Genomic DNA, 23,012 nt, shown 5'->3' with positions numbered 1-23,012 from the left:
GCCTTTTGTTGGGGTGTACTTATTTATTTATTCGGCCACAAGTCATCATATATACATAAGTAATTTACCATTTTGTTTCCCATTTGTCCAGTCTGAAAAAAATTCCATTCCAAATTATTCCAATTATTTTTCTGATACCATCAACCTATATTACCATTCACCATAGATTAAAATTCTTATGTGCATAAATCAAGTAGTACCTGGATTGTTGTACTTTTGAAAGTTAAATACAAGATGAAAGTTAGGTATGCTCTCTCTTCATATCTACTTCCCCTCCCGTTTTTCTTTACCCTTATCAATTTGTGTATTCGTTTTACTCAGAAAGTGCTAGACTCTTTTAATGAAGGAAAGGCTAAACTGGAGTCAGCTTGCCATGAAGGAGAAAATCTGTGTACTTACTTGCCTAAACCCTCTGTGAATGGTATTCAAGAACAGATATCTAAAGCTCATCAGGACTTTGAAGCATTTCTAAAACAATGTTTGAAAGATAAACAAGCTTTGGAAGAATGCATTGCAGAACTGGAAAGGTAAGTTTCAGATATCCATGTTTAATATAGTACACAGATATATTGCCTTATGCTATACCTAAATTAAATGGCAAAAATAGAAAAAATAGTCTCAATTAGGACTGCACATGTATTCTACTATTTCTGTCTGGCCATCTTCAAATGTAATTTTTAGGATATATATATTTTTTAAAAAATGGAATAAGGGCCAAGCCAGTGGCAGAGTGAATGTTCTGTAAGATGTATTGTTGCATTTTGTTTTGATTTAGAAAGTACTATTTCCAGTAGAAATGCATGATTTATCTGTGGTGGAAACAAGGAAGTATGGAGTGTTCATTTCAACATGATCAGAAACAGATAGAAGGCTGGCTAGAGATTTGTTGCTGGCCCTCCTGCTTACCATCTGTTTTTGGGAGAGGAAGCTCCTGCTTTGCAGAATCTTGGCGTGATCTGCAATCCTATTTAAAGCATTTTGTCCCTTAAATGCACAGGAGGAGGCAGACAGGGCTGTTGGTGGGGTGCAGTAGAAGAATATAAGTGTAATGGGCCTACTTGACTGCTCACATAACTTTTATTCGAAGATTTAATTGCTTGAAAACTGTTTTGGGGAGCAATCTTCGCAGTATTTTCACTTTCTTCATTGACTGTGATGATAACTGCACACTGTGCCAGTTTAGAATGGGTAAAGTTCCAGAGTCACAATAATTCTCACGGTTTGCTTTGCCATATTTAGATCCTTCTTAAGTATTTTTAGAATACTTACAGCTGTACAGAAGTATGTTCTTTGTCAGTGTTGTTCAAAAAATTAGGGTTCTTTTTAAGATACGTACAGATCGAGTAGGTGCATGTTGCGTCCTGTATTTTATCTAACAATAGTGGTACTGTTTTATTTGCTTGTTTTATTACAGTTTTGAGGAACAGTGTAAAAGCTGGAGTTCATGGCTTCACGAAAAGGAGGAAAGAATAAACACAGAAGCTCTGGGTGAACACAGACAGCACATCCCAGATAAGAAAGACGAGGTGCAGAAAGTAGAAGCCTTTTTGGAAGAACTTCTGCTTGCAAGGTATAAAACCATAATTTATTAACTAATTTTTCTCTTTTTATCTGCCGTACAGTTACAACAATGACCCTACATTTTATTTGTGTAGTTCAGCTGCTCTGGTACAGCTGCAGAAAGCCACAACTCTGCAAACTTCATTATTTACAGAATTCAATAAATAACAGAGATTTGAATTTGGTTCTAATAATGAATTTATTTTATAAGGCACAATTCTTATTGTTCTATTGAGAAATAAATGAGTTTGCATATTTGAAAGCGAGGCATGTAATTTTTATACCCGTTTTTTCTAGAATCTCTGAAAAAGGTTGATCTCATCACAATGCACATTTAAAGCACAGATTCAGCTTGCCACTTTTTTCTGCTATATTCACCTCTAACCACAACGGACTAATACAGTGTTTAATACTGTTGCTATCAAGTAATCACATCATATAAAACAACAAGATAGTAATTTAAGTTGCCTGAGAATCAGTGCTCATATTAGGGACCGGGAATTGAGTGTAACATCTAGCAAGGTCCAATTTTTTTTTATAATTATAATGATCGCGATTTGATCTTTTGTGTGAAGCTATTAGCTTTTATATCTAAACCATATTTTGACATCTCCCTGTAATAGCATGGTTTGTCCATATGTATTCATAATTACTGTATGTATTTATAGATGCATTTATAACAGCTTTTTACTTTTTTTTTAGGGAATCCTTTGATAAACTCTCTCAAAAGGCACATTTTTTAAGTGAGAAAGACTATAGCACCGGAATGGAGGTTCGCCTAGCCTCTCAGCAGTTTTCTGCTTATCAGAATTTAATCCAGGAAGTAAAGGAGAAACTGCGGCACTCTCAGATAGCCCTCCAAGATCACCAAACTTTGGAGGAAGCGCTGCAGGATATGTGGACCTGGGTGAAGGATGTTCAAGGAAAACTCAGCTGTGCTGAGGGCACCCTTGGGGACAAAGTGACCTTGGAGAAAAGACACCTCCAAATTCAGGTAAAATAGCAACAGAATACTGACATCAAAGAACTTTTATCTTAACAACGTTTGGACTAAAATTTAGGTAAAACTGAAACTGTTTCCCAAAGTCAGTGATTGACCAGCCAGGACCAGACATGCAAACCGATTGGGTGACCTTGGGCCGGTCATTCTCTCTCAGCCCAAGACACCCATAGGGTTATAGTTGTAAGGAAAATAGGAGGAGGAAGTTGTGTTGGATAGATTCACCACATTGAGTTAAAGGCAGGAAATAAACAAGGCATTTAAATTATAATTCAATCATTTTTTTTCTACTTTGCCCTTTATATTTAATTTTTATTGTTAATACATGTTATATTTGGATAAAAGTTAACATGGAACTTTTTCAGAGAGTTTTTAATATCATCATGAAATGATGATGATAATATTCATCATCATCAGTGGTAAAATGCCAACCCAATATTGATTTCCAAATAAGAAAATATCCATGAGTTTTTGTCACCAACAACTCATCCATTCTCAAAATATTATTTCAAGATCATTACAAAGTCTCTCATAATAACAAATGCCTACATAATTTTATGATAATAATCCCCTAAGGGACAATCAACAGGGAGAATGATTATAGGTTACTATTTTCCCAATGGAGATAGCTACCTGGACAAAACCTTTTCCATTTGTCATACCTGCAGAACAGGTAAAACCATGTGCAAGATGGTTTTAGGTATTCTCTGAAAAGTGTTGAACTGGAACTTTTGTGTCCTAGGAAATCCTATTAATGAAAGGGGAAGGAGAGGTCAAGTTGAACATGGCAATTGGCAAAGCTGAACAAGCCCTTAAAACAAGTAGTGAAGAGGGACAGAAAGTGATTCAGAGTCAGCTGCAAAGATTAAAAGACCTCTGGGGCAGCATTGTCAGCACCTCGGTCAGCTGTCAAAGGTAAAACTTTTATGTTGTTGCTTCATTCTGGTAATTTTTCTTCATTGAGACTTTATGATTTCCTGAATTAACTCTTAAGTAAAAGATATTGCTCAGAATATCAGGATTAATGAAAAGGGGGAAATTCATAAAAGAAAGTTTTCTGCCTCCTCAATAGCGGAAATTAGGACCTTCCCAAAATGTAATGTGAGACATGGAGAGCTCCTGGAGAAACCACCTCAAATTCAGCATTGAATAGAATGAATTAAAGAAATAGCAGTATTAGTCTTCCTCCCCTCCCCTGCCCCAACAGAAATATCGTTAAGAGAAGGAAGGGAGGGAGGGCACTATTTTATATAAAATATGCAGAAAAATGTATTAACCGCCCTTTCAATCTTTTGGGCAGCCTTTTCTTCCTTCCCCCATGCTCACAGCATGTCCTTATTCTTGCTTATCTACAAATAGAGAATCATACTGGAACATACATTTTGCAACGTCCTTGATGTATAAACTCAATTTATTTCCCTAATAACTTTTCATATTTTGATTTCAATGTGTGTTTCTGTTATATTAAGCTTACTGGAGTTTGTCATAAATCAGTGGAATTGCCACCTGGAGAAGAAAAGTCAGCTGGATCAGTGGTTGGATTCAATAGATCACAAATTGAAAGAGCCTTTGGAACCTCAGAATGGCCTGAAAGAGAAATTTTCCCAGCTGGACTGCTTCCAAACTATTGTTTCAGAAGTGGAAGAACATTCTAATGACCTACACCAGCTCATAGTAAAAGCCAGAGAACTGCACGAGAAAACACAGGATGATTCTTTTGGAGAAACTGCTCAAGAGGAGTTGAAAACACAATTCACAAATATTGCAACAGTTGCTAAGGTGAAGATTTTGTAATATGTAGCCCCCCCATAATTAGAGAAGTTTTAATCAAGAAGGTTCAAAGGTTAAAATGTATGCTAATATAATTATGTGATCAAGATAATTATATGAATTACCAAACAGATCCAATGAATCTATGACAGGATTCACACATTACGCTAAACTGTAATGTGCTTTTTAAAAAATCAGCTGAACTTATTAATTCAATCCGGTCATTTGTTATTGAAGCAAAACATAAATTAGCGTGGGCCTGATCTCTGATTTGAAATAGAACTAGAGATCTCATTGGAAAAAAATCCAACATAACTATCACCCAAAATGAAAGAAGTAGAGTCAAAGTCATGAAAACAACTAAAAATAACAAAGGAAGGGGAGAGAGCGTAGAACAGATAGCAGGAAAAGAATAGCAGACACATTGAACAGAATTGAATAATGAGGGAAACCCAATGTTTGTATGTCATTTCTTTTATGACATTTAACTACATTTTAGAAAGCTACTAGTTTCAACTTAAAAGAAAGATGCAATGGTTAGCCCACACAATGGTTACAATTCTGGAAACTATCGATACATTCAGAAAATTTTCAGGGTCTAATGAACAAAAAAGCAGTACAGTCTCTGAGACTGAATGGCTAAAGAATAAAAAATTCCTGGACTGTAATGAGTTAGTGTTTACATATTTTCTATTTAATCTCTTCTTCCTTTCACTAATGTTGTACACCTCATAGTTTGCCCTTATTATATTGTTGTGGCAAAGCTGCACTATCCGAGCTTCTTTGTCGGTAAAATTCAGGGTGCTGGTTATCACATTTAAAGCTCTACATTCCAAAAGGTCAGATAATTTACATGATCATCTCTCTCTCAGATGATACAAGATCAGATAGGGTAGGCAAATTTGGGGCCCCTTCCCTTAAATGTTGCCTTCCGGTGTGACCTAGGAAGTGGGTCCTTTTGCCATGTGGGAACCCTTTTGCACAAGGGATCCAACAAGCCCCCTTGCTTTTAGCTTTTCAGAAGGCCATAAAAAGTTGGCTCTGCCCCAGGCTCTAGGAAAGGGTGAGATGGAAGTCAGTGGAGGCTGAAGGCATGGACAGTGAATGGCTGAACCATCAGATTTTTTGCTTTTGCTTTTTGTTTTTATTTTTTGTTTTTATTGTTGTGAGCTATCCAGAATTGTATTCTTAGATGGGCCACAATACGTATATTTGAAATAACACTATAGCACTTAGACTTATATGCCACTTCATAGTGCTTTACAGCCCTCTCTAAGAGTTTACAGACTCAGCCTATTGCCCCCAACAATCTGGGTCCTCATTTTACCAACCTTGGAAGGATGGAAGGCCGAGTTAATCTTGAGCCGGTGATGATCGAACTGCTGGCAGTCAGGAGAATTAGCCTGCAATACTGCATTCTAACCACTGTGCACCACGGCTAAATAAATTAAATGAAGTTATATTAAATTCAATTAATATGATTTTCCTCTCCTGGCTGTTTTCTGTAATTTACTTTCTGATTTCTCCCCCCCCCCTTCTTCTCAAGCAGTCCCATAACAGCTTCCCTGTTAACAGTAAACTGGTGCTTATATATTTACTTTCATCATTTTACAAAATCCCAGAGCTCTTGGGAGGAAGTTTGAGGTTAGAGTTAAACTCAATAGAGCTATAAAAACCTTGTGTATAAATTCTACTTTGTTTAGATTAGGGAGCTTTTCTTTATTTAATCAGACAAGCTGAAACATTGCATGATTAGTAATCTCTTGTATTGATAATAAATCTCTTGTTTCTCTACAACAGAGAGAACCATACTTTGCTAGTCATATTATGTGAAGCAGCAGTAATGATATGAGGGCTGGGCACTCTTTGAACATGATTCAAAAGAGTGCTTCAGACTTCATGACACCTCTGTACTATTCATCCAACAGATAAAAGCTACATGAAATCTTAACGGTGTCCGTACAACCATGAAAAAAAGATATAACTGCTTTAAATGGATTTACTTTAATGAATTAACTTTTTTAAGTAGCTGCACCTATTTCAAAATCATACTATCCATGAGCTTAAAAATAGAGGCCTTCCTTAATGAATACCAGAAAGTTATTTATTTGCACAAATGCAGTGTTCATAATATTTTTAAAATCAACTTTGAAGCTCTAGATGATATTAGTGATTTTTGACCAAGAGTATAATTAGGCAAAAATAATAGTGATAGCAAACCTCTTCACATTATTTTCAGATTAAAACAATCTGGATTGATTGCATCAAGCAGAAGAAAAATACTGTTTTGATTCCTTAAACACAGTTTTGAAGTGTCTCCTTTTGATTTACAGGAAAAGATGAAAATAGCTGAAGATATTGTAAAAGACCATTTGTTACATCTCGATGCAGTGCATGAATTTTCTGATTGGCTTCATTCAGCAAAAGAAGAGCTTCACCGCTGGTCAGACACATCAGGAGATTTGTCTGCCATACAGAAAAAGTTAGCCAAAATCAATGTGAGAAATTGTTTCGTAGTTTCATTATTAATTTTTGTACATGTGTGTTAAAATATTCGCATAATGAGTTTTAATTATAGAAAACACTCTCATTTCTTTAGAACCAGATTGGGCACTTATAGTTCCCCTGTCTTCCTGCAGCAGAATGGAAGGCACTGAATTCTTTTGTTCTCTTTCTCTCAGTAATCTTTTGCACAGCAACAAGAAAGAGGGGACTTTTGAAAAATAAATGCTTTTATTTTGCCAGTGGCATCCCTCTATTAGATAAAAAATCTTATATACAGATAGTCCTTGATTTACAACCATTGATTTACCGACCGTTCAAAGTTACAATAGCACTGAAAGGAGTGACTGGTCCTCACACTTATAACTGTTATAGCATCCCATCAGTCACGTGATCAAATTTGGCTGCTTAGCGACCGGCATGAATTTACGACAGTTGCAGCATCCCAAGGTTATGTGATCGTCATTTGCAACCTTCCCAGTCAGGTCTGACAAGCAAAGTCAACGGGAGGGGGGGAGGGATTTGGATTCATTTAACGATCATGTGATTCACTTAACAACCATGTCAAAAAATTCATAAAATCAGGGATGACTCACTTAACAATTACCTTGGTTAGCAAGCTGTAAATTGAGGACTATCTGTAGATTGAAAGAGCCCTTTATCCATAGAAAAATCCAACATTTTTTTTTATATTCGGCTGAGCATATAGTTCTATTTAATCATATTTATAAAGACCAGCTCTGCAGGTAAACAGTGATTATTCAGTAGATGAAAATGGCAGTTATAAAGCAATACAGAAGAAACTGTGAAACAGCGGTTCTCTCCAAATCCAGTTTATATGCCATGTAGCAACATTGCCACTTTATCTAATAGTTAAAACAAAGTATTACATAAAATGCTTAATATAAGAAAGTTTTTTCTCATTAAAATAATGATACTACAGAGTGGACAGACTTGCTTAAATATTTTTGCTATTTCCCACATTGCTTCTTCTGTTCAGTTAAGCTGATGGCACTTCTAAAAAGCAACCAGCTTGTTTATTTTAATGAAATCTGTGTTTCTCAGACAATGTTACTCCTCCACTCCCCCTTCCCCCGTTGGATTCTAAGTATCTTTTAAAGCTGATTGTTGTTCCCTTAGGCATGGTTTTGCTTTGTTTCTGCCTGGGCTTCTGTTTTTACTTTTCCGTTACATTTTAGCACAGCTTGCACACACTTTTGGTGAAACTGCCAGCGGTTGTGTGGAGTGAGCAGTTCACAGCTCTGTAAAAATGCTGCATGTGGCCTTGTTTCGGCTGAAGTGGATCCCAGCCATTTCAGTTACCATGGTGATATTCCATTGCAGGAGCTGATAGATTCCAGACAGACTGGTGAGGGTCGCCTGCACAGGATCGAAACGCTGGCTCCTGCCGTGAAAAAGAACACAAGCGTTCAAGGGGCCAAAGACATGGACGCTGAAATGCAAGCCCTCCAGTCCGACTGGAAACAGTGGGAAGAGAATGCTTTCCAGTCCCAAAACAAGCTGCAGGAACTGGAGAGTCAGATGGCCTGGTCAGAGCAGGAGTTTGCAGCTCAGGCTGTTCTTCTGGAAGAGGCCTTGCAGCGCTTCAGCACGTTGCTTGCAACCTGGTCTGAAGGCCTGACCCCTCTGGACAGCAAGCACACAGACCAAGAGCTGGTTGAATGCTGGCACAGAGAAAAGGTAAACTGCTTTCTTTCCGTGAGGCTGTCCTACACTTTGATGGGGGGGGAGGATGCGGGGCCAGAAGAGAGTTCTCATTCAAACAAAAGCAGTACAGGACACAAGAAATGCAAAAACGAGAACTTTAAATGCTCTCTTGACTGAAAAGTTAATATTGCCGCACGGGACTGGCCTATAACTGCAGGGTTTCCATGCGTGGAGTCCAAAGGAGGTAACATACATCTCTGTGCTTGTTCGACCTCGGTTTCCTCCCTCCTCCCCTTTTTCTTTGTATGTATTTTAGTTTCAGAAAGTAGAACAGAACGTTTGAAAGCAAAATGTGCCAGCTGTGAAGTCTTTATTGCCAAAAATAAATAAATAAATCCCTCTGCTTCCCAAAAGGCTGTTATAAGCTATTCCTGAAAATAATGGGTGGCTGCTACATTCGGCCCTTTGATGGGAATTGTATCTGTCTTCCCAGAGAAGGGAGAAATTAGAAATGAGCATTCTGGCTTGTTCATGTTGAAAAAAAACAAACACAGGTGCTTCATAGCTGTTTCTATCTCTTAGAATAACCACTTTGTGAATGCATCCACCGTGTTTTCAAAATTCCAGATGCCTCTATTAGTCATTAAAGTTTCAAGACATTTGCGTTTACATATAAAACTGCAGGGATGTCACCAAGGTTGTGGAATTATTTCACAGCTCCCCATGTGTTCTCATGCTGCGTTGCATTGCTCTTTTAAAAACTAAACGTGGAGCCTCTTAGCAGAAGCAGACTCGGTTTTCCAAGATGCTTTCCTCAATGGTGTACATAAGTCTTGTCTGGTGAAAAAAAGCTTTAGTGTAATTTAAAATATATTCTATTAGTTTGCTTGGTTTTGTGGGATGGCGATGGGTGCTCTCTGTTCTTCCAACTTCTACCGATGCCTTGACTTTCCCTGCTTCCTGCCCGTAAGAAGCATTCCCTAAACTCCTTTGGAATGGAAGCACAAGAAGGTGTATTTTAGGAAGGTTGAACACTGCTAGAGAAACTACAGTTCAAAGGGAAATAAGACTTTTATATACTATCCTGTCACTTTGTAATTAAAGTGCCAGACCATGACATCCAGCCAGTGCAAATTGGACTAAAAACTTCCTCTACTTAGAGGGAAAAAATTATGAAGGAATCCTCAATTGACAGCCATTTGTTTAATGTCCATTCAAAGTTGCAACACTACTGAAAAAAAAGTGACTTTTGAACCAGCTCCCATGATTATGACCGTTGTAGCATCCCCACAGTCACATGACCAAACTTTGGGTGCTTGGCAACTGGCTGTGTTTAGGATGGTTGCAGTGTCCCAGGGTCATGTGATCACCATTTGTAACATTCTCAGTTGGCTTTTGACAAGCAAAGTCAATGGGGAAATCCAGATTCGCTTAACAACCGCATGATTCACTTAACAATTGTGGCAATTTGCTTAACAATTATGGCAAAAAGCTAAAAAAAATGGGACACAACTCACTTAACAACTGCCTTGCTTGGCAACAGATACTTTGGGCTCAGTTGTAGTTGTAAGTTGAGGACTATCTGTAAAAACAATCATTGGTATCAAACTAACCTTTAATGATAAAATAAAATGGGAAAATATGGATGGCTATGTCATGAGTTCCTAGACAATTTGTATGATTAAAAGAATTTCCATTCCGTTTAAAACATTGGTTCCACAATGGCTTCTCTTATATTATGGGCACAGAAGAGAAAACCCTTCATTTTAGAATGGAGGGGGGAAGCATCATCAGTAAAGGATGTGAAAAGGATGTGGAACAACATGGTTTTGATCAAAGCTAGAATTAGGAAACTGTGACTAAATCTCTTCTTTGTTCAGGCTAATTTATTCCATTACTCCTTTCCAGTGCTTTTTTTTTGTTTAAAAAAAAAAAGGTGCCGGAGCTCATGCACAGCTCCGGCTCTAGTCGAAAGCCCTTTACGGGGAGCGGGGAGGAAGAAGAACCGCTTTAGGGAGCTTCTGAGGTACAGATCACGTGAGCAGCAACAGCTGACGGACGCCATTGCCACGGCTTTTGAGAGGGCGCTGGTTCGGAGCCGGCATGTCTTCTGACCTTGTCCTCCTCCATCTCTGATGACACAGAGGCTTCCTCTGGAACCTGAGTGACCAAGGTGGCAGCGGCGCTGCTGCTTTGGGAGAGCGCCTGGTCCCTCAAAGAGATTTGTTCCAGGAGTCAATTCTGCTCCCTGGTGGCCAATGCGGGGGTGAGGACAGGCGATGGTGTGGGGGGAGCCCCATGAACCAAGGCAGAGAAGAGGATCTGCTTTCAGGGCCGTGGAAGTGTTTCCGGGTCGACCTTTGATGCCCCTGATTTCCCCGGGCAGCTTCCTTTCACCGAGCCAGAGCTTTACTCTCGCTGGCAGCTTAGAAGGAGCCGGTTCTTCCCTTCAAAAAAAAAAAAGGGCTGGAACACAGTTCTGGTGCATTCTATGACAAAAAAAGCACTGCTCCTTTCCAATTTACCAATTTTAAAACCATGAAATTTCATTTCAACTCGCCTGAAGATAATTGGCAGTGGGTGAGGAAGGAGATGGGAACAATACAAAAAGCCTTGAGAAGCTGCAGTTTTGTAGTTACACTCTCTGAAAATATCTTCCTTAAAAGATTTATTCCTTAAAGTGTTGTGTTTTCAAGAAGAGAATGTCAAGATTGTTTTACATTGTGAATATCATTTGTAATTTTTTACTGTGTGTGTCATGTATACATATGACCAGTAGAAGAAAAATGTGGTCTATTATTTTTATTCAACAGATTCCAGGATTATTATTTCATTTTGAAAATCCTTAGAAGGGTAGAGTTTATTTTAATTTTCTTTTGATTGAGAGGATTGATTGAACCCTTGAAAACCGTTGGTATTCAATTGCTTTGAAACTTAATAAATTTGGTACTCAGTGCATTTTGAAGTGAAAAATTTGTCCTGGTACTCATCATTTGTTTGGTATTCAACACACAAGCTAGAAATTGTTGGTGTTGACTTTCTTGTGACTCACTATGTTATTCCATATGGGGAAAAATTGTTTGGTACATATCGCTTAGGGTACTCATTGTGCCTCCCGGAACCAATTAACAATGACTACCAAGGTACCATTGTAATTACTTTTATTACTTTTGTAAATAACTCAAGGTGGCAAATATATCTAATACCTATTCCTCCTATTTTTCCTATAACAACACTGTGAGGTGGCTTGTACTGAGAAAGAGTGACTGGCCCAAAGTCACCTGGCCAGATTTTGTTTTGTAGGACTAGAATTGGTTTCTAGCCTTATGCCTTAACTACTAGCGCTAACTGGCCACATCCATTCCATCCATACTTATAATCCTGATCCCACTGATCAATCAGCTGAACATTTAGTTCATTAATCAGTTCATGAATTTATTCTTTCACAACAAAATATGGTATTTTTTTCCCTCCTGATGTCGACCAGAATACGTTCATAAATGCAATAAAAAGTTTACTTGGTTTAGTGAAAAATAATCAGTGTAGTCTATATAAGTCCATTCCCATAGGAAATCCATGGTTAATCAAACTCTTATTCGTTAAAAAGCGTGTTAAAAAAACATTTTCCAATATATGTGTCATTACTGAATTTTTATCTGCCAGAAAAATAATACAATTTGCCAAGGTGACTTGCAATTTTTAAAAACCTGGAGTTTACCTAAGAATTGATATACAGTTTGCTTTTTTAGATAATGTGTTTGACTGACTGTACCTCCCCTAAAACATGTCAGACCATGTGTCAGGTCCCCTTTTTCAGGTAGCCTGCCATTCTGGTGGAAGGGGGAAGGAGGTCACTTTGGGGAAACATTTTTGCATACTTTCACTTTTGCTATAGCTGCTTGTGAATTAGCGAGGGGGATCGTCTTCGAAGATGGAATGGATTCCCTTCCAGCCTGTTCCAGCCCGACACCAAGGTTGCTGTGCCCCAAAGATGAACTGTTATCTGTCCTGTGCTTCGGTGTTCTCAAAACAACCTTGGCTGCCAGTGTACTGTATTGGCTGCCAGTGTACTGGTCAGGGGTGTTGGGCTTCAAAGGGGGAAGAATAGCTTGTTGCTTTGGATGGGAATGTTAGATTCCTCTTGACTCTACTGCAACCACTCCTTCTCAGAAAAAGTTCTTTTGATTTAGCACATGGTGTCAAGTCTTCTCCTGAGAGAGACATGTGTTTGACTTCAAGGACCCCCTTGCGGTTTGCTATCCTATCAGACTTTTAAAAAGCTTATATAAAAATGTTGAGAGCACTTACGCTACCGGTGCTACTTAAACATAATTTTTGATTGTGGTTTTGTTTTATAAAGGAAACTATGGATGCCCTAACAAAGGCCGAGTCTATTAATGATGATATTAAGGCTCAGTTAAATGATCTTTGCCGGTTTTCCAAAGATTTGAGCAGCTATTCTGCAAAGGTTTCCCAGTTATTTAAAGAATATAATAGGTAAGTTTCCATCTTCTGTATAGGTAGCTCTTGATTTATGACTGTACATTTAGTAACTGTTCAAAGCACTAAAAAAAAGTGACTTATGACCTCTTATTGCACTTACGACTGTTGTACCTTCCATGGTCACGTAATCAAAATTCAGGTGTTTGTCAACTGGCATGCATTTACGATGTTTGCAGTATCCCAGGCTCACATGATCAACATTTGCAACTTTTCCAGCTGACTTCTGACAAGAATGTCAATGGAGGAAGCTGAATTTCTTTAACATCTGCATGATTCACTTTATGACTGTGATGATTTGCTTAATGACCACAGCAAAAAAGGTTGTGGGCAACTCACTTAATGACCACCTTGCTTAACAACAGAAATTCTTGTCCCAATTGAGGTTGTAAATCAAGATCTTCCTGTAGAGAGGATTATCCTGTGTTCCCATCTACATTGTGAAGCTTTGCTATACTGTAATTACCATTTAAATGTGTTTCAGAGCACATTAAAATATTACACAAGTACAAAATAAAATGAATCCCTTTTTGAGATAACAGATGCTAATGTAGGGGACACTATTTTGTTCTGATTTAGCATATGAAGACCCCATATAGTTCTGCTATATAAAGCACACTATAAGTTTATATATCACCATTGCTCAATCTGATAACCTTAAGATAAGTATAAGTCCAACTCTCAAAATCCCCGGCCCAACATGATCATGGGGATGAAGACTGATGTAGCATTGTCAACGTTTTTTCTTGGATCATTACAACGCTAATCACAGTTTTTGAGAATTACCATATAAATCAGGAGTAAGCAATATAGTGCTTGTAGGTACTATAAATTTATGCCCCAGGTGTATCTGCAGAATAGATGGACTGCAAAAATAAATCTGCCTGTCTGTCCATCTGTCTGTCTATTCTCTCTCTCCCTCTCCCTCTCTTCTCTCTCTGAAATATAGGCAGTTTTTAAAGAACGTATTTTCATTTTGTTGCCCATGTCAGACATCACTTTTTCATTATCCATCACCCTTGCTTGAAAGGCCATCACTTGAGGAATCGATGTATCATGTGAAACGTTGTAGCTACTTCTTTCTTCCTAGCATAACCCCAGTCTGTATTTCTGTTTGAATAACATGGTTCCTGAAGTCTTTGTCTACAAGCTTCAAAGGGATGCCAAAGCAAAGAGCAGGCCTTGCAGCAGAGATTCAGGACAGCCTTCAGAGATTTTCAGCAGTGGCTGGTCAATTCCAAAATCACTACTGCCAAATGTTTTGACGTGCCTCAAAATGTCAGCGATGTTACAGCTAACATACAGAAAATACAGGTAATTCTTCAGATTCAATTGTCATGTTACCTGAATACAGAAAAAGTGTGGCTAATTTTAATTATGTTTATTGGAAACAAGCTAGTCTCAAAGTATAGCTTATGAAATTAGATTGCTTTTACTCAATGTCATAGTTAGTGTTTGCAGGTAATCTTCGACATATAAAAGTTCATTCAGTGACTGTTCGAAGTTACACTGGCACTGAAAAAAGTGACGTATGACTGTTTTTCACACTTATGACATTTACAGCACCCCCCATGGTCATCTGATCAAAATTCAGATGCTTGGAAACTGGTTCATGTTCATGAGAGTGTCCTGGGAACATGTGATCACCTTTTGTAACCTTCTGACATGCAAAGTCAATGGGAAAGTCAGATTCACTTAACAAGCATGCTACTAACTTAACAATTGCAGTGATTCGCTTAACAATTATGGCAAGAACGATCACACAATGGGGCAAAATTCACTTAACAAATGTCTCACTTAACAACAGAAATTTTGGGCTCAACTGTGGTTGTACATCGAGGATTGCCTGTACTTTAGTTTGGGAACACTTGACAGTTCTCTCCACAAGAAAGAACATGTGAAAAATGGGATTCTCTGATGAGATTCATTTTTGAAATTATGTATGTCTGTGTTTTGCAGAGTTACAAAATTATTTACATTTTGTGGAGCCTTTTGGTTCACACCATAAACCACTCACATTTTTTCCCTGGTCCTTAAATGCTATTCTGAATAACCATGATTCTGTAAGTGTTGATTATATACAGAGATAACTTTTTATGTGCTTTCTCTTCCTCGCAGCCTTGTAAGTTATTAATATAGAAAGATAACTTTTTATATGCTTTCTCCTCCTCACAGCCTTGCAAGTTATTAATAGTTACCTTTGTATATAATCAGCGCTTACAGAATCATGGTTATTCAGAATAGTACTTAAGGACCAGGGATAAAATATTATTAATAACTTACAAAATAGATAGTTGAAGAACCACTGAGAACCCAGTATTTATTTATGTTTGCATATGAGCAAAGTACAAATATACAAATTGGAGGAACAGAGTATATGCATTCTGTCCTTTGCCATTTCTCAGCTAGCCCTGAAGTGTTCTCTGGACAAGAGTCGGCCTTGAAGTCCAAAACATTTTTTCATATTGTGCCACAGTGATACAACCAAACTGTGTTTGGGTATGTGTATTAATGAATGCAGTAAAGAGAACTAAGCAGACTGGAGGTTTTTACTGATAGAACATTGGCTTAAAAAACGGAACTAAAATACTTTTTAGATGGAAAGTTTAGATGATGATGATGATGATGATGATGATGATGATGATGATGATGATGATGATGATGATGATTATTATTATTATTATTATTTATTCAATTTGTATACCGCCCTTCTCCCGAAGGACTCAGGGCGGTTAACAGGGCATATATAAATAACAATACAAAAATTAAAAAGAAATTAAACAAATGCCCAATTAAAATACAATAACAATAAAAACAGTAAAAAACCCATTAAAAAACCCCAATGTTCCCCATCAGGCCAGACCAGCTAGTTCAAATAAGTGGGTCTTCAGCCCGCGCCGGAAGGAGCGAAGGTCCGATGCCATCCGGAGCTCAACCGGCAGTTGGTTCCATAACGCCGGAGCGCCCACAGAGAAGGCCCTCCCCCTGGGGGCCACCAGTCGACATTCCCTGACCGGAGGCACCCTTAGGAGGCCCTCTCTGTGGGCACGCACAGGGCGGAGGGGAGTTGACGCCGGCAGCAGGTGGTCCTCGAGGTATCCCGGACCCATGCCATGTAAGGACTTAAAGATCATAACCAAAACCTTGAACCTCACCCGGAAGACAACTGGTAACCAATGTAGCTCGCAGAGCAAAGGTGTAACATGGGAGTACCGGGAAACTCCCAAGACAACTCTCGCGGCCGCATTCTGTACCAGTTGGAGCCTCCAAGTGGTCTTCAAGGGAAGCCCCATGTAAAGAGCATTGCAGTAGTCCAGGCGAGAGGTCACGAGCGCATGAGTGACTGTACACAGGGCATCCCGGTCCAGATAGGGCCGCAACTGGCGCACCAGGTGAACCTGGGCGAAAGCCCCCCTAGTCACGGCCACTATATGGTCTTCTAGAGTAAGTCGTGAATCTAGGAGGACTCCCAAGTTGCGAGCCCTATCCACGGGGGGTAAGGACTCACCCCCCATGTTAGATGTTCTTTCAGCTTTCAGTAATTGGAGAGAAACTTTCTACATCTTAGATATAAAAGGGTAAGAAAGCAGCATAAATTATAGTTTTTTGTTTGTTGGGTTTAGCAAATGTTGTGTTTGTACATATTGCTTGCTATTTGTATCATATTAGTCTATATATGTGTGTATTTTGGCATAGGAATTCTTATCTGAAACTGAGACTGGTCAACATAAATTAAATTTAGTGGTGTCCAAAGGAGAACTGTTAAGTTCTATATTACCTAAAGAAAAAGTGAAATCCATTCACACCAAAATTGCTTCAGCTAAAGAGGACTGGAAGAAATTTATTTCCACTGTGCACCAAAAGGAAACAGCTTTAGAGGTATGAGATCAGTTACAAAAGAAATCAATTAGTTGAAACAATTTTTGACTTTTCCTTCTAAATATACTTATGCTTAATTCTGCATCAAGCCTAAATGATGGATCTTATCTTTTCTCTAGACCTCTTTTATCTAGATCTTTTATAAAGTTTTTAAAGCCATTTTGTTGCAGACACATACTGAAATCCCAAACCTTTATTGTGTTTTACAGATTAGTAACCAAAGCTTGTATTATATTTCAAAAGAACTGGAAGGCCATTTAACCAATTAATACTGAGAAGATATGTTCCATGTGTCTGGCAAGCCAATTTATCTTTTAATTAACTAAAGATTCTGGATTCTTTAAAGACAATCTGACATATATTCTATTTCAATAGTTTGAGCCACTCAGTACAGAATTTTGGTTCTCTTTGTCTAAGCAAAGAAATATCTCATCTAGAACAGAGATTCCATTCATGACAATGTTGAATCTAATAGCACTTCTGGATACTGAACTGTATGGTGAAAATATTTTATCCAAAATTATGGACTAGTGATGAATTCTCCCTATCCTGACTTTTTTTCTAGAATTTAAAGGTACAGATGAAGGACTTTGAAACAAATGCTGAACCTCTTCAAGACTGGTTGAATAAAACCAAAGAAATGGTGCAAAGTAGTAATAATAATCTGCATGACCTTCTCACTAAAAAGAGAGAACATCAGAAATTACAGGTAATATTAAGATAAGATCACTCTATTTATTTAAGCATGTTTTGGGCCAAAAGTTTTCTTTAGGTTATATGTTCTGATTCATATGATCAATTGAAAATATGCCGAAAGACCATTTTATCTGCTGTGGGAGAATCTAGCAAATCTCATTTCAAAGTTCAAATCTTTTTGAACACCAGACTATTCAATCCAGTCTTCATTGCTGCAAGGGGATATTTGATTTGATTCTGCAAAAGGAATCCCTTACTATTGGCAAAGCAAAATATTGACAAAATGACTAGACAATATCATAGAAGTGTTATTCATGTTTAACACTTTAAGAAGCCTAAATTTCAACTTCTTGACTTTCTAATCCCAGTGTTAAATATGGAACTCAAAATAACGTGTGTGTGAGAAATTTCATCAATAACAACAGACTAGGCTTCACACAATATTTATAACCTTATAATCTTACAACCTTGTTTATGTCATGACCATTTTATTCTACTTTTCATTAACAAATATTGTGATTAGATTACTGAGAAACTGCTTGAAACTGGAGCACTATTTTGAGGAAAGTAATTTATTCTACCTTCTGAAGAAACAATGGCACATTGCCACAGGTCAAACTGATCATTAGGAAAGGCTTAGCATGTCCAAGTCTATTAACAGAATTTTTCTGATGCCTATCTGTCTACCTGCCTTGCTGCTTGCTTTTTTTCCCCGCATTCGTACTAAACAAATATGTGCTTATGCTTTGCAGTCTGTCCTTGAAGAAATAAAATGTAATGAGCCTCAGCTCAACAGATTAAAAGAAAAAGCTCAGCAGCTTTGGGAAGAACAAGCTGCCAGCAAAAACTTTGTGCACAGAGTTTCTCAGCTATCGTCTCTCTATCTTGCTCTGAGCAACCTAACAAAGGTAATGCTCCTGTAGGTGCTTTTACGCAACGAGTCTAGTAAAAAATAAAAGACTGCCTTCTGAAATGCTGCAGATCTGTTTATGAAATGGTCTTATCTGTATTTTAAAACCAGAATGGTTGAAGGCAAGATTGTTAGTTCCACACCAATGAGAGGGGAACATGAGGTGTGAGAGAAAGATACAGCAAGCAGTATTTTACTGATACTGGCTTGTTTCTTTACATTTAGGGCATGTTAAAGAGTTATATTAAACGGTCCTGTAAAAAATGACTACATAAAGAGAAATATATTAAGAAACAGGATATAGACAGGTATCATTTTGTGAGAAAGTAATATTGTGGACTTGTAAACTAATAAATCCAAGGCCTAACTAGCAGAAGAAAGAAGAATGCACTGCTCATTTAATGCATGTTTTCCTAAATGTTTATAAAATGGAGATCTTGGGTGGGTCATCAGTTTACCATTCTGTTCATATATAAGTTTATTTTATTTCATTTATTAAATTTGTTTGTTGTCCATCTCACCATGAGTCAGCTCTGGTCAGCTTACAACATTAAAAGAAGTAAAACCATATATATAGGGGAGGATTGGCGGGTGAAGGAATGTGGGATCTGCTAGTGGTTCATCACTCACCAGCGTCAAACTCCCTTATTGGGGCCCCAGGCCAGCTGGCAGAGCCAGTTCTTCAGACACTTATGGAAGGTCAGGACAGTGGGGGCAGATCTCACCCCGGGGGAGGGGCAAGATGTTCCAAAGGGCCGGAGCCACAGCAGAGAAGGCTCTTCTCCGGGACTGCTGGAATTCCTTGACCAATGGGGTCTGCAGCATTCCTACGCTGCTGGCATGGGTGGGGCAGTCCTGATAAATAATCCATATTAAAACTAAATAAAATGTGCATACTATATAATTAGCAGGTGTATTCAATACATACGTAATTTTAAACAATATCTTTACTGAGATCCATAACTTCTTGTCACGTGATTTTTATAAATACAAGAAGGATTTAAAAAGTATACACAAAAGAATCACCCAGCCATGTTCATTAGATATAACAAACTTGTACAGTATTCTAGTTCCAAGCAAATTTTACTTCTGGATTCCCTGCAGTAAGAAATGGGGCAGTTAAAATTTTGCCCGTTTACTCATTCTGAACTTAGTTTTCTGAGATTTCCCTTTCTGATTTTTTCTCAACTCTAGTGGAATGATAGATTATCTGAATGGTTGGTAATGTTAACATCTGTATGAATTTAAGGAAAAGGTCTCCAGAATGGACAGAATAGTAGCAGAGCACCAACAGTTCTCTCATGGATTAAAGGAGCTTCAGGACTGGATGGCAGATACAATTCAGGTGCTTGACTCTTACTGCTGCCCCACAGCAGACAAAAACGCCCTTGATAATAGAATGACAAAGCTTGAGGTAAGATGAGATGTCAAAGAATCCTACACACATTAGGAGTTACATTCTAAATGTTTTTATTATCATGATTTATATTATAATTTTAATTGTGTAAAATGGATTGTATGTAATTATATACGTAATTATGTATGTATTCTTTCCAACGTCCCTGAAAACCACGATGAGGTGGTCACTGACCTCGAGCCAGACATCCTAGAATGTGAAGTGAAGTGGGCCTTAGGAAAGCTGAGCAACAATAAAGCTAGTGGAGGTGACAGTATTTCAGCTGAGCTATTCAAAATTTTAAAAGACAATGCAGTAAAAGTGCTACACTCAATTTGCCAGCAAATTTGGAAAACTCAACAGTGGCCACAGGATTGGAAAAGATCAGTTTACATTCCAATTCCAAAGAAAGGCAGTGCCAAAGAATGTTCAAACTATCACACCATTGCACTCATTTCACATGCTAGTAAAGTTATGCTTAAACTCCTACAAGCTAGACTCCAAAGGTATGTGGATCGAGAACTACCAGAAGTACTGGCAGGATTTCAAATAGGCAGAGGAACTAGAGATCAAATTGCCAACATACACTGGATCATAGAGAAAGCTAGGGAGTTCCAGAAAAAACTTCTGCTTCATTAACTATGCTAAAGCCTTTGATTGTGTGGATCACAACAAACTGTGACAAGTTCTTAAAGAGATGGGAGTACCAGACCATCTTATTTGTCTCTTGAGAAACCTATATGCGGGTCAAGAAGCAACAGTGAGAACTGGACATGGAACCACTGATTGGTTCAAAATTGGGAAAGAAGACCGGCAAGGCTGTATACTGTCGCCCTGCCTATTTAACTTATATGCAGAGCACATCATGAGAACGGCAGGGCTAGATGAATCAAAAGTTGGAATTAAGGTTGCCGGTTTCCTCAACATTTTTTAAAACCCATCTGTCTAGTATTCCAAAAATTTGAAATTATGTAGAGAGAGAGAAACTTTGGAAAGCTCTTAAAAAAGAGTGGAGAGCAAGGAAAGTGAGGAAATGTTTGAGAAAATAGGAGAGAGATGTATTGGATTGTTCTCCACCTTGAGTTATTTGTAGAAATTTAAGGCGGGACACAAATATATAAATAAATAATTGGAAAAAGGTAGAGGAGCGCGATAAGAATAGACACAGGCTGTCTTTGCTTTTCAGGCAATCCTTTCATTGAAGCAAGAGAAAGAAATTCAAATGAAAATGGTAGTGACAAGAGGAGAATCTGTTTTACAAAATACATCAGTAGAAGGAGCATCTGTGATTGAACAACAGCTGAAAACTCTGAAGGACACATGGGCTTCCCTCTTGTCTACGTGTATCCACTGCAAAAGGTAAAACACAACATGGCTATGAAAGAATTTATAAAATGCACAGCACAAACCTCAGCATAAGAAATTACAGAGAATAGTCTACATCAGTGTTTCTTAAGCATGATCCTAGGATCCTGGGGGTTCCTCAAGACCCTCTCAGATATCTCCCAAATTATTTGCCAGCTGTGTTGAAACAATACAATATTAAAATTCCACCAAACAACGGTTAGAAACAGCTGTTTTTAGCTGTCTTTTTTCCCCCCATTTCTCTTTGTAAAAAAATACAAATTCAAACTTTGGCAAACAACACGTATCAACAATCAATTGTTGCTGATCAGAGATCAGGTATAAATTTCTCCTTCTTGTTGTGTATGATAATTTCCTTAGGTATTTCCCCCAATTCCACAGATTTTGCTATTTCATTAAAAGACCAAACACTTGGGGATGTCAGATAAGTGACGTAGCTAGGCTTGTATAGACACATAAGAGACAGCCAGGACAGGGAGGTTATTTCAAAATAACCCTAAGAGCCTTGCAAATAGCAGAGTTGCTTTAAATAGTTCTTTAATGTAAAGTACTCCTTATGAATTCCTTGTGTATCCCTATATAATGCACAATGTATTCTTAGTATATATAAAATAATTAGCACCATTTGTTGATAATGTAATTGGAACTAGGTTACTGAATTATACAGAACTAAGTATATGGATTACTTTTAACATTTCAGCCAGCTCGAAGGGGCTCTTTCCAAGTGGACAAGCTACCAAGATGATGTTCAGCAGTTTACTAGTTGGATGGACAAAGTAGAAGCAATTATGAATGCCTCAGAAAGACAGTATTCTGAACTGAGGGGAAAAAAATCTTCACTCAGCAAATCTAAGGTTTGTAGAAAGTCTATCCTAAAAAAATATAATTGCAGTAGTAGAGCTGCTGTAGTGGTTAAGGCACCAGCAGTGCTTTTTTTGTAAAAGAAAAAGGTGCCGGAACTCACACGTGTCATACAACCTGCCTTGCCTACCCTACAAGGTTCCATCCAAAAAAGGTGCCGGAACTCCGTTCTGAGCGTTCTATGAGGAAAAAAAGCCCTGGGCACCAGGCTAGAAAGCAAAAAGACTAACTAAGCTCAAATCCTGCCTTAGCCATGAAAAGCCATGAAAGCCACCCGGGTGACTTTGGCCCAGTCACTCTCTTTCAGCCTAATCCATCACACAGGTTGGTTGTTATGGACAAAATAGGAGAAGGAAAAAATATTAGGTATATGTGCCAGTTTGAATTATTTATTAAAAAAATAATAATGATGGAAATACTGAGGTGTGGTGGCGCAGTGGTTAGAATGCAATATTGCAGGCTAACTCACTGCTCACTCCAGGAGTTGGATTCTGAGTGGCTCAAAGCTGACTCAGCCTCCCATCTTTTCGAAGTCCGTAAGATGAAGACCCAGATTGTTGTGGACAATATGCTGGCTCTATAAACCACTTAGAGGGGGCTGTAAAACACTATGAAGTGGTATATAAGTCTCACTGCTATTGCTAAATACAATACAACACAACACAATACAATACAATAAAAATTCCCATGCAGAATGAGAAATACTATATTCTCTAAGGAGCTGCTTTCTCTTAGTATGCTACAGTCAATTTCTCAACTGTGTGAAAACTGTATTTTCTTTAAACATCTCCAATTAAAAAGGCTTTAAAAAAGTGTTTATTTGTGTTCTGATTTCATGTGTATCTTCAGGATAGAACTTAAATTCATTTTTACTTCTCCTTATTGTTTAATCCACAAATATACCG

The 23,012-nt window shown here is 38.0% G+C and overlaps 1 protein-coding gene across 1 annotated transcript in view; it reads left to right on the top strand.

The window, feature by feature from the left end:
- Nucleotides 1–23,012, top strand: part of SYNE1 (spectrin repeat containing nuclear envelope protein 1) — a gene marked incomplete at its 5' end in the record, with an annotated part of 342,823 nt that overhangs the window by 138,190 nt on the left and 181,621 nt on the right. The window contains 15 exons of the mRNA XM_081315102.1: nucleotides 322–527; nucleotides 1,415–1,570; nucleotides 2,263–2,554; nucleotides 3,303–3,475; nucleotides 4,030–4,339; nucleotides 6,664–6,828; nucleotides 8,177–8,533; nucleotides 12,861–12,997; nucleotides 14,137–14,314; nucleotides 16,697–16,879; nucleotides 17,445–17,588; nucleotides 18,328–18,483; nucleotides 19,735–19,899; nucleotides 21,068–21,240; nucleotides 21,947–22,100. Of these exons, the coding sequence (XP_081171228.1) occupies nucleotides 322–527; nucleotides 1,415–1,570; nucleotides 2,263–2,554; nucleotides 3,303–3,475; nucleotides 4,030–4,339; nucleotides 6,664–6,828; nucleotides 8,177–8,533; nucleotides 12,861–12,997; nucleotides 14,137–14,314; nucleotides 16,697–16,879; nucleotides 17,445–17,588; nucleotides 18,328–18,483; nucleotides 19,735–19,899; nucleotides 21,068–21,240; nucleotides 21,947–22,100 (2,949 nt within the window). The remainder of the gene's footprint in view (nucleotides 1–321; nucleotides 528–1,414; nucleotides 1,571–2,262; nucleotides 2,555–3,302; nucleotides 3,476–4,029; nucleotides 4,340–6,663; nucleotides 6,829–8,176; nucleotides 8,534–12,860; nucleotides 12,998–14,136; nucleotides 14,315–16,696; nucleotides 16,880–17,444; nucleotides 17,589–18,327; nucleotides 18,484–19,734; nucleotides 19,900–21,067; nucleotides 21,241–21,946; nucleotides 22,101–23,012) is intronic.

The sequence above is a fragment of the Vipera berus genome (genome assembly GCF_964194415.1).
Source record: "Vipera berus genome assembly, chromosome: 1".
NCBI classification, from domain to species: Eukaryota; Metazoa; Chordata; class Lepidosauria; order Squamata; family Viperidae; genus Vipera; species Vipera berus.
Note: the sequence above shows the minus strand (reverse complement) of the source record. Positions and strands in the feature narration are given on the sequence as shown.